Here is a 17,043-nt window from a genome sequence, read left to right on the forward strand (position 1 = left end):
TACATATATAAAGGGAAGTTGAAGGAAGACAAGTCACTCCATTGTCTCACTTTAGCAAAATAATAAAACAGATTAGTACTTGCGTGATGAGTTTTAAGGTCAACATACCAACACTATCAAACATTTTAAAAAATATTGATTTTCTCTTCTTCCTGCTAAAGCACCTTCCCATTTCTCCATATTATACTTAATCTGCAAAAGTTTTGTCAGTTTACTTAACCTATTTCCTTATGTTATTTAGAATTATAGAATGGTTACATTAGAAGAGGCCTTCGTGTCTTCAATTTCAATTCACCTATGGGCACTTCCCTGACTTTTCAGCATAGCCGTGCAAATTCTTCTTTTTTGGAAAATGATCCTATTCCCATTTGAAAGCTTTAGCTGATATTGTATCTACTACATTCTCAGACCTGAACTGCTTATAACATGAAAAAGATTTTCCTTGTCTTGTCTCCTTGTCTTCAATTGCTCCTTTTGCCAGTTATCCAAAATCGATGCCCTCTGATTCACAATTCTTCCACCTATGGGAGCAAGTCCTCCCTATTTGTCCAGACCTATGAGTATTTTAAATTATGTTAAATATCTCCATCAAAGCCACTCTAAACCTTCTCTCCATAGATTTTTCACTCTTCTCAACAGTTTTTTTAAAATTCATTACCCATTGTGCCCAGCATCCACTCGAGTGCTGTTCTATCATTTAGTTCATATGGTGTAATGTACTGTGCAGTGGTTATAATCACACTGCTTTTCATGGTATCTTGCTGTACACAAACCAATACTACAAGTCAAAAATACTTAATTAGCAGTAAAACATACTGGAACATCAAGTAAATGAGTAAGAGATTATATAAAAGCATGTCTTGGCCTACCCCAAGAGTTAGTATTTATAAAGTTTGCTTTAGAAATTAATTTAGTCATGAATTATAACAATAAAAGAATCACTTACTAGGATAGTTTGCTTTTTCCTTTGGTTTGACATCAACTTTCTGCTTAATTGCTTTGTCAGAGGCTGCAGGTAATGGAGGCGGCATGTAGTAATTTACTGATGTCCCCTAGTAAGAGGGGTAGAATATCAATAAAGGTTTGACAGTAATTACTTATTTCATATTTAACCCATCTAGACGTCATCTCCTTCTAACCCTTCTAAACAAGAACGAAGTGTTGACAAAACCCTGTTGATTCAATCAGAGACTCCACATTATTGCATGGATGGACAACGGTAAGAAGACAACAAACGACTTGAAGAATTGTTAGATGTCAGGAGATCAGCAGAAAACAGCTAGAAGATTCAAGTTATGGTAGACTTGTACATTAAGGCCCCCTTGTTCCTCCGCAATCCCTAGGGACCTATCACCCATTATTTGTATCCTTCCTCTTTTAGACCTCTCAAAATCCATTACCTCATATATATCAGGATTAAATGCCATCTGCCAGTGCATTGCCCAGTGTGCCAGCTAATCAATCTTAGACTTTAGCCTGAGACCATCCTCCTCACTTATCAACACCCCAATTTTTATGCCATTTGCAAACTTATGAATTTAAACTTCTCCATTCACATACAAATTGTTACGATACATAACAAGAGCAAGGGTCCCAGCACCGATCCCTGCAGCACACTGCTGGTCACAGGTTTCCACTTACAAAAACAACCCTCCGCCATCATCTTTTGCCTCCTATTTGTTGGCCAATTTTGGATCCAGTTTGCTAATTTGCCTTGGATCCTATAGGCTCTTACCTTTTGGACAGCCTTGCATGTGGCACCTTGTCAAAGGTCTAAGGTAAATCCATGTAAACCCCATCAACTGCACCGTCCTCACCAATATGTTCAGTCATCTTTTCAAAAAACGCAACTAAATAAGTCAGACAGAATCTCCCTCGAACAATTCCTTGCTGACTATCCTTGGTCAATTCCTGCCTTTCCACATATTGATTAACGCTGTCCTTCAAAATTTTTTCTGATAATATCCAAACACAGTCATTGAATAATTGGTCTGAAACTACCTAGTCTATCACTTTCGTCTTTCTTGAACAAAAGAACCACATTAGCTATCATCCAGTCATCTGGCACCTAACCTGTGTCCATCAAAGTATTAAATAAATCCACCAGGATCCCAAGCAATCTCCTCCCTTGCGTCCCATAGCAGCCTGGGATACATCTCATCAGGCTCTGGGTATTTATGCACTGTACGTGCACAAAAACATCTAATACCTCTTCCTCAAGCTTAATTTCTCAAGCCTAATCAGAACATAATTGTCAGTAATCATAAGTGTTTAATTAAAGGAAAGAGAGAAAAGAACTTGCATTTTATAGCACTTTTCAAGACTTTGGGATATTTTAAAGTGCTTTACAGTTAATAAAGTATCTTTTCAAATAAATGTACCACAAATGTCACAGCAGCCAATGTAGGCACTGCAAGCTCCCAAAGAACAGTCATGTGATATTGACCAGAAATCTGAAGGCTTCCTTCTCTTACTTGAGATAGTGCCATGAGATTGTTTATATCTACCTGAGGGACAGTCAGGACTTTGCTTTAATATCTTATGCAAAAGGTGGAATTTCTGACAGCACTACCTCAGTACTTTACTGGTGGTGTCAGTCTGCATTATGAGCTCAAGTCTGTACTACGGGATTTGAACCCATGACCTCCCAACTCAGAGGCAAGAATACAAGACAATAAGACCATAAGACATAGGAGTGGAGGTAAGGCCATTCGGCCCATCGAGTCCACTCTGTCATTCAATCATGGCTGGTAGGCATTTCAACTCCACTTACCAGCATTCTTCCCGTAGCCATTGACCCATTGAGTCACAGACATAAGCCAACAAACAGCAAAATGCAGGCCCCAAGTAAGCAGGTATTGTAGTGCCACCTATTTCATGTCACTGTCTATGGCCATCCTAGCTCATGCTACATCCATCATCAAAAGCAGAAAAACAGACAACACAACAATAAAGGGAATGAAAGAACCAAGCAGAGTCACAAACAAAACAATAGAGAGACAATCAGAAATTAGGAAAAGTCAGAAACAATACCAGAAACCAAAGGTCAATAAAATAAAAGGCATACCATTTATCTTGAGCAACCCCACCAGAATATTTAAATGGTTTTGACCATATGAAATCAGTATTTAATTTCAAGTATCTGCAGGAATATTCAAATCTCTACAGTATTTGACAAAGTGGTTCTCAGCTACGTTAAGCTGAAACAAGACACAGGCAAGAACAGACATCATACCTACAGTTTGAATCATGATCTTGTGACCTAGTGTCACTTCTTGTAAATCTCTGCTGTTCTCTTTGAAAGCTCTAATATCCTTCCTCCAATGGGGTGCCAGAACTAATTGCAGTACAGCAACTCAGAGTAAACCACTATTTTGTTACAAATTCATTATCAGTTCCCAGCTTTGTGTTTATTATCTTTACATATAAAAGCCAAAATCTCAGTTTCCGCGATCTGTTCTATTCACATTCCCACCATTTAGGATCTCTATACCCATTATATCACCTGGTTAAGGGTCTTACACAGTCAGCAGTAAAAGCCTTTCAAGCTTTTTCTAAGTGTAATATTTTCATTAAAATTTCCATGAAATTTGACTTTTAAATGCTACAGCAGTGAATGAGTTAGCGCTTCAGCAAGGTTTTCAACTGACACATCCTTGAAGATTTCATAGGATGATATGTAACCTCCAATCAACTCAACCAAACAAAAAAATCTTCCCCACCCTGCAACCTCCAATTTATCGATAACCAAGTATCAGACAATATGCTGTTTACACAATAGACCGTGTATTGTACAACATATTATTTTACTGGACTGCAGTGTTTCAAGAAGCTAGCTCAACACCAACTTCTCAAGGACAACTCAGGACAGATAATAAAGGATGAGTCACTGGGCCCAAAACGTTAACTCTGATTTCTCTTCACAGATGCTGCCACAGCTGCTGAGCTTTTCCAGCAACTTCTGTTTTTGTTTCTGATGGGCAATAAAATGCTGGCCAACAGCAATGAACATATCCCACAAATGAGTTTCTAAAAAATAAAAAAAAAGCTTAAAAAGGTAAAAACACAACATTGTTTTTAATGTCAAATGTAACTTTTCCTCCTCTGTTTGCATGCACTGTCCAGAAGTTTAATGTTTAATTCTTGATGATTCCAGGATAATCCTGGAGGGTTCACAACTCTGGCAGAGACAAACAATAAACTCAAATGATGGACCATACCTCTGGCAGTGACAGAGAGTCTAGTTTCATTTCTTTACGTGTGTGAGTCAAAATGAGTGCCAGCATTTCCACAGTTTTCCCCAGACCCATCTCATCTGCAAGGATTCCTCCAGGCCAATCAGCACTCGGAAGAGGGCACTCACGAATAATGCTAAATCAGATAGAGAGCAGAGAGCTAGTATGTGGAGTAATACAGAACTTGTACATTCATATAGAAATCAAAGATATGCCCGTAACCTCATTACTCTGTTTACAGCAATATGCCCTGTAACGCACAATGTATTATTCTATAGCTAAGGTTTAATTAAGGCTGCTCTTTTAAAAGGGACAACTGGATATCACTTAGAGTGTAAATGATATTTGATCAGGCTAGAGGCACTCATTGTTGTGTGTAAACAGATTCCCAAAGTAAGCAAAGCTTCTTACAGTCAGTTCCTTGAATTTTACACACAATTATTCTTCAATTAAGTAAAAAACTTGATAAGAGACAAAGCAAAGAGAAAAAGGAGCAGTAGCAGCAGTTAAGAGAGGTGATCAGAGATGCAGAAGGAAGAGAGCACAAGAAACAGTTCATGAGTACAACAGAGGGGAAAACAGAAAGATTCAGGATAGGGACACAGCATGAAAGAAGAAGAGAACAAAAGGAAAAGGAAAAAAATGAAAGAAAGATAATAAAATAAAAAGTAAAAGCGAGAAAGATGGTCCTATTTATATGTCTGTCAAATACATCTTTAAGTGCTTGACCTGTTCATTAACACCCACTTTCACCCTGCAGCATCATTCCCTTGGTCATTTAATCTATCCTGTTTTCCAACCTGTCACCCACTTCCCCTTTAACTACTTTCCTAAATCTGTGTTTGCTTAAAAACAATTACATCTTTAACATTCCCTGTAAAAGATCTTTGACTGGAAACACTAACTGCATTACTCTTTACTTAGATATTGCCCGAGGGCAACTGGTTTTCGATACATTTCTACAGCTCTTTTCATGACCTCTGGACATCCCACAGTGAAGAACGCTTTTAAAAGGTAGTCACTGATGCAAAATATTAAATGCAACATCCAATCTGCACACAGCAAAATCCCACAGAGAACTCGGAGATAAAAAGTAGTTAATCTGTTCTACTTAAGATGGTTGCAGGATATATCTTAGCTTGGAGAACTCTTCATTTGCCTTCAAATTAATGGCCTGAGATTTTTATGTTCACCAGAGCGGCAACTAAGGTCTTGGACAAACAGGTCACCTGGAAGGTGCCACCTCCAAGAGTGCAACATTCTCTCAGTATAGTACGGAGTCTGTCAACCTAGGTGATTTGCTCATGGATCTAGATAAAGTCAAGATGGAAGACAAGCAGGGAACAAGAAAGAGCAAAGCTACTATTACTGGTGTAAAGGCCTACAAGATGAAGGAGTCTCAATGAAACTTTAAAGTTGGTGAACAACGTGTTTGAACCCTGGATAAATTTGAATAATTACCTCCGAAATATCTGTTAAATATCAAAATCCACAGTAAGGCATTGTGGATACTCCACCCAACATCCAGTCCTACTGGGATATTAAATTTGGTTTCAGTACAAAATCAGTTTTCAAACAGTAAAATATACGCACCAACCAGTGTATGGATTATAATATATTTTCTTTTCATCCTTTGTCTTGACTTCTTTCCATAACAAATGGAGGGCATTATCTGAAAAAAGGTTTTTTTTAAACTGCATTATTATATTAAACAATACGATAGAGTTGAATAGGAGAGAATCAAGTTGAAGGCAAACAAAGAATAGATTAGATGTCTCACCACATGCGATTTATGTGAATATTAAGTGTGACGATACTCTCATGTCTGCTCGTGTAACGAAAAATACATACTTTCAATCATTCCCATTATTGTGTCTGGATCAGTGTTTAATATATTTTTTGAGGCTTTGCAGGATGAGCATGGTTTACATGGTGGCACTGGTCATAATTTGAATGCAATGTAGAAAGAGATGATGATAATTGCTTTCCACAGTTTAATTTGCAATCATTTGAGATATCAAAGATTTAAGCTTGAGGCTGCAACACATTCCCAAGCATATCATGTCCGTGCCAAATGTGTCAATGGTAGTTTGAATCACAGTCTTTTTAGTTCCCAGTTATCAGGCACAAGCATGTAATGATTTCCCAACCCAGTACTGACTCTAAGGCTCTGTTCAAAGGTAGTAACATACAGTGGCACTACGATATAATTCAGTATTACTAATAGTTTACTCAGATACAAAACCTAAACCTGAAGTGAGGATCCTGGCAATGGAATAAATAGAAGTCATATCTGACTGTTTCTCAGTGAACATAAATCTAGTAAGCAATGATATGACTAAGTCAAAGAAACTGAAAATGGTGAACTCTTCAGACAGTTTTATAACCAAGGCAAAGGGAATGGGTGTTCAGATTAAGACCTTTAAAATATTTATTTGAAGTAGACTTTTTGCTGCATTTTCTCAACTCAAACTGATGCACCTTACTCATTCATGTCCTTTCTTCCTACTCACATTCGCTCAGCCCTTCCATCCCTCCCCATCTAGACCCACTCATTCCTACCTTCCCTCCTCCTCTCTCCACTCATTCATTTGGTTCCTACTCATGGCTGCTACCTCTGCAGCCAGTGGGTAAGTGAAACTTTTCTGCAGCCAGCACTACCTGGGAAGAACGAGTAGCCTACTTAGGGGCTAGGAGCTTGGGCCCTGGTATCTCAAATTCTGACAGGCTAGGGAGCACATTCTCTATGATCCCCCTGGAACATGGATACAAACAGCGTCAGAGTAGGCAAATACTGTGCCCAGTCCAATGTGGAAGTAACAGCCAGATTTTAGATTTTGGAAAGCAGGTACAGAGCAAAAGTTAGGTAAAGCGCCTATTGTTCTAGCCTTCCTACTGACTGACTGTTCTTTCATTTTTATTTTCCTTTCCTTCACCACCCAAAAACGTAGAATGGTTGGTGATGGTGCAGCAGAAAGTCTCCTGCATGGCAACTGCAGGATTGGTGAGAATAATTGTTTCAGTTTAATCATGATACTTCCCTCCAATCAGACTCCTATCGCTCTAATTGTAAACCTCTCTGCAACATGTAATTGGAAAAGTTGGAACAACTCGTGTGACAGAGACAGAAATTGTAACTGGAGGGGGGATTTTGTCTTACCAGCACACAGTGTCAGTGTGAAACAGTTTGAAACAGTGTCCTGTGGTCATTTTTGGTTCACACTGGCTGACAGCAGAGTGGAAAATTGTCTTGAAGGTCACAGTGAAGGCATATAAGAAAAGCAATACAAATCTCAAGGCTAATTTTAATCTGCATACTGACTGGACAAATCAAATGAAAAAAAGGTAACATGGAATACAAATTTGAAGAGTGCATTAGAGATTGTTGCAGTTCCAACATAGAAACAGACTAGTTTAGAACCAGTAATGTGAAATGAGTTTAGATTAATGACAGATTCTGTAGTAAAGAATCCTCTAGTGGTCGCAGTCACAACATGCGAGAACTTCAAATCGAGGTTGAGCAACTCTGGTCTCAAACCAGTGTTCTCAATTTAAACAAGGGCAATTAGTAGTGTATGAAGAAACACTTATCTAAATCATACGGGGAATTTAGACTATGGGGAAGGTCAGTAGATGGGTATTTGCAGACATTAAAGCAGATATTTCATAACTCTCAGCAAAGATGTATTTTGTCCGAAAAGAACTGGATAAGAAGGACGAATCATCTGTGCTTAACAAAAGTAGTCAAGGAGAGTCACCAAGCAAAATCAAAGGTGTACAAAGCAACGAAAACTAATGGTAGTCAGAATACTGGGCATTTTTAGGAATCAGCAGATGATTAAAAAAGCTATTAAAACAGGAGAGAATTGACGATGAAAGTAAACTGGCAAGAAATAAAAAAAAAGGCTTCTCTGGGTTATAAATAGACTAGTTAAGGTTAATAGGAGATCCTTGGAAGTTGCAGCTGGGGAATCCACAATGACGATCAGGGAAATGGTAGATAACTTAAATCAATTTTTCCATTGGCAGCTGATACTATAATCATCCCAAGGTGCTTATCACAAGGGACAAAGTATTTGACCAAGTATTGGGATTAAAGACAAACAAGTCACCATGTGCTCATGGCCTACATTCAAGGGTTTCAAAGAAAGTGGCTACAGAGACAATAAATGCATTGGTTGAAATATTGCAAAAATTCAGTGGAGTCCAGGAGGAATTTTGAGCTACTGCTCGAGAGAGAGAGAGAGACAGAGACAGACAGACAGACAGAAAGCAGGAAACTATAAGACAGTTAGCTTAACATCTATTATTGGGAAAATGCTTAGAGTCGATTGTTCAAGAAGAAATAGCAGAAAATTAAGAAAGGCTTAATGCATCAAACAGAGTCAACATGGTTTGTGAAAAGGAAATAACTTCTGACAAACTTGCCAGAGTTTGGAGAAATATACCAAAAAGGTGCAGCAGACAGTCCTGGGAGCTCTTAGGCATAAGCACAAAATGTTAATATGCCAGTACAGCAAGTAAATATGATGGCAAAAGCAAGTTTGGCATTCATTTCTGGAGATAGAGGTTTAAAAATAAGGAACGCTTGTTAAGAATGCAAAGGATGCTGATGAAGCTGCACCTGAAACACGGTGTACAGTTTTGGTCCCTGAATTTAAGGTTGGTTATACTGGCATTTGAAGCAGTTCAAATGAGATTCACTAACTCTTTTCCTTACAAATGGAAGTGGTCAGGGGTATAGAAGGAGCTGCCTAAGGATCACTGATAAATTTCTCCAGTGATCTTGTAGATAGTACACACCATTGCAATTGAGCTCAGTGGTAGAGAGAGGGAAACTTGTGGATGCAATGTCAAATCAAGCAGGCTACTTTGTCCTGAACATTGTCAAGTTTTTTGAATAGAACATGGAAACCTGGTAAACCTAGAAAAATCACACTCCTGAGTAACTGTTGCCAATTACTCCATATCATGCAAAGGAAATATACCAATTTCTCAACAATAGTAATTATTAGCAGAGACTATGTCCACATGGCCAGATCTGATAAAAGATGTGGAGGAGCCAGTGTTGGACTGGGGTGGACAAAGTTAAAAATCACAACACCAGATTATAGTCCAACAGATTTATTTGAAAGTACTAGCTTTCAGAGCACTGTTCCTTTATCAGGTAGTTGTGGAGTATAAGATCATAAGACCCAGAATTCTGACCTAGCCACTGACACCTACAGCCAGTGAATAAATGTTTTTAAAACAGCCTGCTAAGCACATCCAGCATTTCTAGCTTTATTCCACAATGATGTTGACTTTTGATGACAACAACGTGACTGGAATCAGATTAACGGTGGCACAGTGGTTAGCACTGCTGCCTCACAGCGCCTGTAGACCCGGGTTCAATTCCCGACTCAGGCGACTGACTGTGTGGAGTTTGCACGTTCTCCCCGTGTCTGCGTGGGTTTCCTCCGGGTGCTCCGGTTTCCTCCCACAGTCCAAAGATGTGCGGGTCAGGTGAATTGGCCAAGCTAAATTGCCCGTAGTGTTAGGTAAGGGGTAAATGTAGGGGTATGGGTGGGTTGCGCTTCGGCGGGTCGGTGTGGACTTGTTGGGCCGAAGGGCCTGTTTCCACACTGTAAGTCTAATCTAATCTAAAAAAAAAACTCTGATGATGGTGCAAAAAGGATTTACAAGGAAGAATATTATCAGGAAAGGTTTGAACAGCCTGGGTTCAGACTCTGGGAAAGGGAAACACAAGAAATGACATGATGAAAGTTTTTAAAATATTGAAGAAATTTGTTATGGTAGTCAATAGATGCTGTTGCCACTTGGGGAGTGAATCCAAAACTATGGTCCATAACAATAAGAACTAGTAATAAATCCATTAGGGAATCCAGGAGAAACATTTTTAGAATAGATTTTGTCCCCTCATGGAGTCACAGTCGAGCAACATACACTCACTCAACGGATAACAAGAAAAACACGAGAGACAATATAGAAGGTCAGATGAAAGAAAGTGACATCAGTTGGACGAATGATCCCAAATTGTGCTGAGACAGACTGCTGGGGTTTGACCAGTAAAAATCAAAATCTTACTGGCACAAAACACAGGACGTAAGTTTGTTCGCTGGGCTGGAAGGTTATTTTTCAGATGTTTCAACACTATACAACGTAACATCAGTGAGCCTCCCGTGAAGCTCTGTTGTTTTGTCCCACATTCTATTTGTGTGTCTTGGTTTCTTAGGGGTGTGATACCACTTCCGGTTCTTTTTCTCAGAGGATGGTAGATGGAGTCCAAATCAATGTGCTTACTGATGGAGTTCTGGTTTCATGCTTCTAGGAATTCCTGTCCTTGTCTCCGTTTAGCCTATCCTCGGATGGATGTGTTGTCCCAGTCAAAGTGGTGTCCTTCTTCATCTCTATGTAAGGATATTAGTGATAGCGGGTCGTGTCTTTTTGTGGCTAGTTGATGTTCATGTATCCTCGTGGCTAGTTTTCTGCCTGTTTGTCTGATGTATTGTTTGCTACAGTCCTTGCATGGCATTTTGTAAATGACATTTGTTATGCTGGTTGTTTGTATAGGGTCTTTTAGGTTTATTAGCCACTGTTTAAGTGTGTTGGTAGGTTTGTGGGCTACCGTGATGCCAAGAGATCTGAGTCGTCTGGAAGTCATTTCAGAGATGTCTTTGATGTAAAGGTAATGCGGCTAGAGTTTCTGGGCACGTTGTGTCTGCTTGTTTAGGTTTGTTGTTGAGAAATCGGCAGAATGGGTTTAATGGGTATTTGTTCTCCTTAAAAACACTATATAGGCATTTTTATCTGCTCTTCGTAGTTCCTGGGTGCTGTAGTGTGTTGTGACTTGTTGAAGTAATGTCCTGATGGAGCTCCATTTGTGGTGTTGGGATGATTGCTTTTGTAGTTTAGTATTAGGTCCATGTATGTTGTTTTCCTATAGATGCTAGTTTGGAGTACCCCACTGACTGTTCACTTGACTGTGACATCTCGGAATGGGAATTTGTTGTCGCTCTCCTCCTCTTTTGTGAATTTTATGCCAGTAAGGATATTGTTGATGGTGTTGTATGTTTTCTCTAATTTGTTCCATTTTTTGATAACAAAATGGTATCATCCACGCAGCAGATCCAAAGTTTGGGTTGGATTGTTGGGAGGGCTGTATGTTCGAGTCTCTGCATTACTGCTTCTGCATATTGCTTCACCTGATACTGATGATCCCATGGGTATTCCATTGATTTATTTGTAGGTCATGTTATTGATTGTGAAGTGGTGGTAAGGCACAGGTCCACTAGCATGATGATGTTATCTTTGTCGAAGAAGTTGGCACCATCTGTTGTTTATGCCTTTGGTTCTTCTAGTAGTGCAGTCAGTGTTTCTTTGACCAGATTGATGTTAATTGATTGAACAAGGCTGTTACTTCAAAAGGAGACCATTATATCATCCTCTTCTATCTTGGTGTCATTGATGGTGTTCAGGAATTGTTGGGTAGAGTGATTGGAGTGGTGGGAGCCTTCTAATAGGTGTTTTAGTTTTTGGTGGAGTTCCTTGGCTAGTCTGTATGTTGGTGTTCCAGGTAGTGAGACTATGGGTCTGAGGGGGACTTCAGGTTTGTGTACTTCAGGTGATCTGTAGAAGGGTGGTGTGTTGGATCCACCCGGTTTGTCTTGTTTACTTCTCCTGATTTCTGAAGTCTTTTCTGTAAAGATGTTATTCAATTTTCTAGTTGTTGGGAGGGGGGGGGGGGGGGGGGGGGGTCATGTTTATCGCCACCTCTTGGTAAGTGCCATTAACTGCAAGCAGTGAGTTCACTTTTTCAAGGTAGTCCATTTTGTTTAGAACTACAGTCACGTGCCCTTTTCTGCAGGTAGGATTACAACGTTTTGTCTTTTTTGAGTGTTTCTCAGGCTATCCTTTCCTGTGCATTGAGCGTGTTTCCGTCCTTTTTCCTGCTTAACATTGGTGCACTGTCTGTCTGATGGTCTGCTGGGTTTCTTCTGGGAGTCAGTTGTCCTTCAGTGTTGATTCGAATGCCGATAGGAAGTCCTTTTTGTCAGTGGCTCATTCGTTTAATTATTTATGATTTTCAAATTCAAACTCATTAAATGTTTGATCAAATGTCACATCATAAGCTTGCCAGCAAAGATGAAGTTCATTGAATAAACTTTGATAGTTGTAGATTAACCCGCTTACTAGGACGGCTTTTTGTGTATCTGTTAGTGGTCGGTCTGACAGGTTTTTTATCCAAACCTCTGTGTTGGCCTTTCTTGTGAGCTTGACTAGTTTTTCCTGAAGGGCTAACTTTTTCATTTTTTGTGTTTGCTGCTGTTTGATGCTTATAGCTCGTTCTAGTGTGTCTGTCTATATATGGTCTGTTGCATTAGTGTATAAAGTTTTTTGGCATGAAATTTCCCAATTGTATTTATGGAGTCGGTTGTGGGCATCACTAGTCATTTCTGAACATTCTGTGGCCATTCTGTTCTGCTGTTCTTTTGGCTAGTCGGGTGTTGAGTGGTGATTTGTATTTAAGACATTTTGGTAGTACCTGATTCCTGAGGCATTCATGCAGGAAGTACAGGTGTTCGCGGGTGGTCCTCTGTCGAATGGCGTTGGTTTCCCATTTTCAATGTCCACGCGCAGGGACTGTAACAAACACTACATTGGACAAACAGGCAGAAAACTAGCCACCAGGATATATGAACATCAACTAGCCACAAAAAGACATGACCTGCTATCAATACTATCCTTACGTATAGATGAAGAAGGACACCACTTCAACTGGGACAACACATCCATCTTCGGACAGACTAAACAGAGACATGCAAGGAAATTCCTAGAAGCATGGCATTCTAACCAGAACTCCATCAATAAACACAGATTTGGATCCCATCTACCATCCTCTGAGAAAAAGAACCAAAAGTGATATCATGCACCATAAGAAACCAAGACACAGAAACAGAATGTGGGACAAAACAACAGCATTTCACAGGAAGCTCACTGATGATGTTACCTAATATGGTGAAGAAACATTTGGAAATGAACCATCCAGTTCAGGGAACAAACTTACATCCAGAACCCCAATCTGAGCTACAAATCTTCTCAAAAGTTGCTCAAAAAACACTGGTATTTTCACATTGGTAAGCCTTAGGTTGTAAGGTCATCTACAGCAATGTTGGAACTACTTCAGCACAGCGACAAGATGTTAAGACCACCTCACCATTTCTGACTTTAAAGTGCAATTCAAAGCGTCAGGAAAACAAGCAAACTGCCAAAGGAACAGTAATAATTTTCATCTACAAAAGGGAACTTGTCTTCAGTCCAAAAAAATTATGTTCTAGTTAGAGGCTTACAGTCACAGGTTTCTTGTTCAAACTTACTGCTCGAAGAAAGGCCAGCACTACACTGTTCTCTCTGAAGCATCCAACTGACAGCCTGGCACTGATACTCTCGGAGGCTTGGGACAAGCAAAGGGTGTTGAACTTTCTCAATGTACAGAGTTTCTTGCTGGTGCGCATGCCGTACAAAATCATAAAGCTCTTCAATGTTCTCCCTTTCACGTTCTTTATCAGCTTCTTCAGTGATGTTTGAGTTTTCTAAATAAAAGTAGAGAAAATTTTCACTTTATTTGAGGTAAATGCCAGAAAAGGATGTGAAAAAAAAAACACAGCAGCACACAAACATCGTGTTGTAAAAGTTTTTGAAGAACCAAAGGCAATAATCAAGATTTCAAAGAATAATAGGTCATACGGTTTCTTAAATTTTCATTATTTATGCCTTTTGAAATTCATTAATGTTTGATCAAATGTCACATCATAGGCTTGTCAGCAAGTTGAAGTTCATGGAATAAAGAGCATAATGACAACTTTGATATCAAACTGGCTGATGACAGAAAACGGAGTTGAGCAGTTATTTTCCAGGCTGGAACCTAAGGGGCTGGTACTAGAATCATTGCTTTTCTTGATGTACACCATGGACATTCTCTTTGTACACAGCAGAGTTTCAACATTTGTAAATGATGCAAAGCTGGTGAGATTATGAACCATTAGGAAGATACATTTAACCTCTTGTTTTAGCTTGTCCCAACTACTGTTGTTTTGTTTTATTCTCTCTTTTTATTCTTCAGGGCCTGTGTCTCTGCCTAACATTACCATTTTTGTGTTTACATCATCCTTGCTATTGAAAGAATCATGAAATAGTGCTGTTGGAAGGCTTGTCTGCAACCTCAAGAAATGGCTTGGCAGATTCCCAGATCACATTCACTTCTGTCCTGCTCACTACCTCACTCCTAATAATCAGAAGTTCTGTCAATTCACTGCATCCACATACAGATAACTGAGACAGGTGACAGATTTCTGGAACTCAGGGGCCAAATTCAGTCTGGAATTCAATTTCAGTTTATACATGAACCTAGAGCAGAATCTGATGTGCTAACTGTTGCTTCACACAATTGAGAGATGATGTGCAAAACTACTGCACAAGTAAATTTCAAGAGCACATAGAAAATTGATGATTTGGAGATCCCGGTGTTGGACTGGGGTGGACACAGTTAAAAATTACACAACACCAGGTTATAGTCCAACATGTTTAATTGGAAGCACACTAGCTTTTGGAGCAACCCTCCTTCATCAGGTGATTGTCTGATGAAGGAGACAATCACCTGATGAAGGAGCGTTGCTCCGAAAGCTAGTGTGCTTCCAATTAAACCCGTTGGACTATAACCTGGTGTTGTGTGATTTTTAACAATAGAAAATTGAGTGGACATGTGGGAGATGAAATTCAATACAGGAAAGTATGAAATGACATATTTTGGTAGTAAAAACAAAAAGAGGCAATATATTCTAAAGAAGTCAATACTCAAGAGGATATAGGAACAGAAACACCTGGACGTATGTGTGCACAAATTATTGAAGGTGGCAAGGTGGGTTGAAAAAGTGGTTAAGAAGAAATATAGAATCCCAGGAAATATTTAGAAGTATGGAATACAAAGTAAGGAATTTACAATGAATAAAACTCTGGCTTGGCTTCATCTGGAGCATCATGTTCGGTTCTGAACACCGTGTTTTTTCAAGGATAAGGAGGTTTCAGCAAAGAGGTTTATAAGACAGATTCCAGGATTGAAAAACTTCATTTATGGCAGCAGATTGAACAATCTGGAGTTGCTTTCCTTACAGCAGACTGAGATGAAGTTGGATGGAGATATTTAATATCATGGGGGGGTGTAACAGATGAGAGAAACTGTTCCCATTGGCAAAATAGTTGAAAACTGATTTAAGGTGATTGCAATAGAAGCAACAGTGCTACAAGGCAAAACTTTGTTTTTCACAAGGTAAGTGATTAAGACACAGAATGCACTGTCCTAAAGTGTGAGGGAGACAAGTTCAGTAATGGCTTTCAAATGAGAATTGAATTAGAGGAGAACAAATGGATATTGGAGAACAGGAACAGGACTAGCTGAATTGTTCCTCAGAAAGTCAGAAGTCTGAAAAAGGAGCAGTGCTCCGAAAGCTAGTGATTTTAAATAAACCTCTTGGACTATAACCTGATGTCGTGTGACTTTTGACTTTGTCCAGCCCAGTCCAACATCAGCATCTCCACATCATGTTCTTCAGAGAGCCAGCATGGATGTGAGGGAACGGATTGGATTAGTACAACACAGAAGGCCAATGATTTTTACAGGCACAAACTCGAATGTAAAGGTATGCAAAACAACTAGTTGGAACTGAAAGTTATTGCCAGGCATGAATTTAAGTTAAATGCCAGCAGGATAAGACAACATTGATGTAAATTGAGAACAAATTCAGGATTGCTTATAATTGATTGAATGATAGAACAGACCCAAGGGACTGAATGGTGGACTTCTGCACCTAGGACCTTCTGAGGAAGCAATTCTTCAAATAGGGAACAAGGAGGTCTGGAATAATCTCTGGCTAGGGAGCAATGGCCGAAACTTTACTGATATTCAAGAGGCAATTTGTAGGTTTATACAGATAGCTACTTAAACAACTTTGGATAACTGGCTCAATAAATAGAGCACTTGCTTCTGAGTGAGAAGGTTGTGTGTTCAAACTGCACTCCACAAATGTGCCACATTCTAGGACTGCATTCTCAATGGAGCACTGAAGATGTGCTAACTGGCAGTGACCTGTTCTTTTAGGTGATATATTAGACTGAGACCCTGCCTACCCTACTTAGGCAAAAAATATATGGTAATGTGACCTTAGAAACACATATTCTTTTCATCATTGTGCTCTAATGTTTTTATTTCTCAAGCAATATCTCTTTTGGCACCTTTGGCTGGTTTCCTGCATTTCAGCTGTGATGAAAGCAATGTAAATATTTCTTTCAAATTAGATAAGCTAGAACATTGCTGCCAGAGTTGTCCTATGTCCTGTTGTTGCCAGGCTCGGCAAATGTGCACAGGGTAACAAAGATTACTAATATAGAACCAAAGGTCTCAGCAAGGTAACTTGATGGATGGTCAGTGTATAACTTAATAATAAGGACATTATTATAAGGCCCATTAGATTTGCATTCCAGGATTACCTTACTACTGGAAAGGTAAATGTATTGCATTTGACAGGTTTAAGGATTAACACAAGAGTTTCTTGTTTTTCTCTGGGACAGGGAGGGTTAAAAGAACACACACAAAACTCAGCAAATATACACACACGCTTTGTCACTCTTGCATTTCTGCACATTGATGGGTTTGTTCTGTGGCCCATGAGACCTGGCAAAGAATACTCAGTAGGCATTTAGCCGGCTGCATGTCTTCAATTCACATTAAATTGTACCAATTGTTGGTTGTCTT

At 39.4% G+C, this 17,043-nt stretch overlaps 1 protein-coding gene across 1 annotated transcript in view; it reads right to left on the reverse strand.

Moving 5' to 3' along the window:
• The window catches only part of shprh (SNF2 histone linker PHD RING helicase), a 112,575-nt gene that overhangs the window by 75,460 nt on the left and 20,072 nt on the right, over nt 1-17,043 (reverse strand). The window contains exons 5-8 of the mRNA XM_060852229.1: nt 13,613-13,828; nt 5,829-5,907; nt 4,221-4,371; nt 947-1,052 (exon numbers count right to left, since the gene is read on the reverse strand). Of these exons, the coding sequence (XP_060708212.1) occupies nt 947-1,052; nt 4,221-4,371; nt 5,829-5,907; nt 13,613-13,828 (552 nt within the window). The remainder of the gene's footprint in view (nt 1-946; nt 1,053-4,220; nt 4,372-5,828; nt 5,908-13,612; nt 13,829-17,043) is intronic.

The sequence above is a fragment of the Hemiscyllium ocellatum genome, chromosome 3 (genome assembly GCF_020745735.1).
Source record: "Hemiscyllium ocellatum isolate sHemOce1 chromosome 3, sHemOce1.pat.X.cur, whole genome shotgun sequence".
NCBI classification, from domain to species: domain Eukaryota; kingdom Metazoa; phylum Chordata; class Chondrichthyes; order Orectolobiformes; family Hemiscylliidae; genus Hemiscyllium; species Hemiscyllium ocellatum.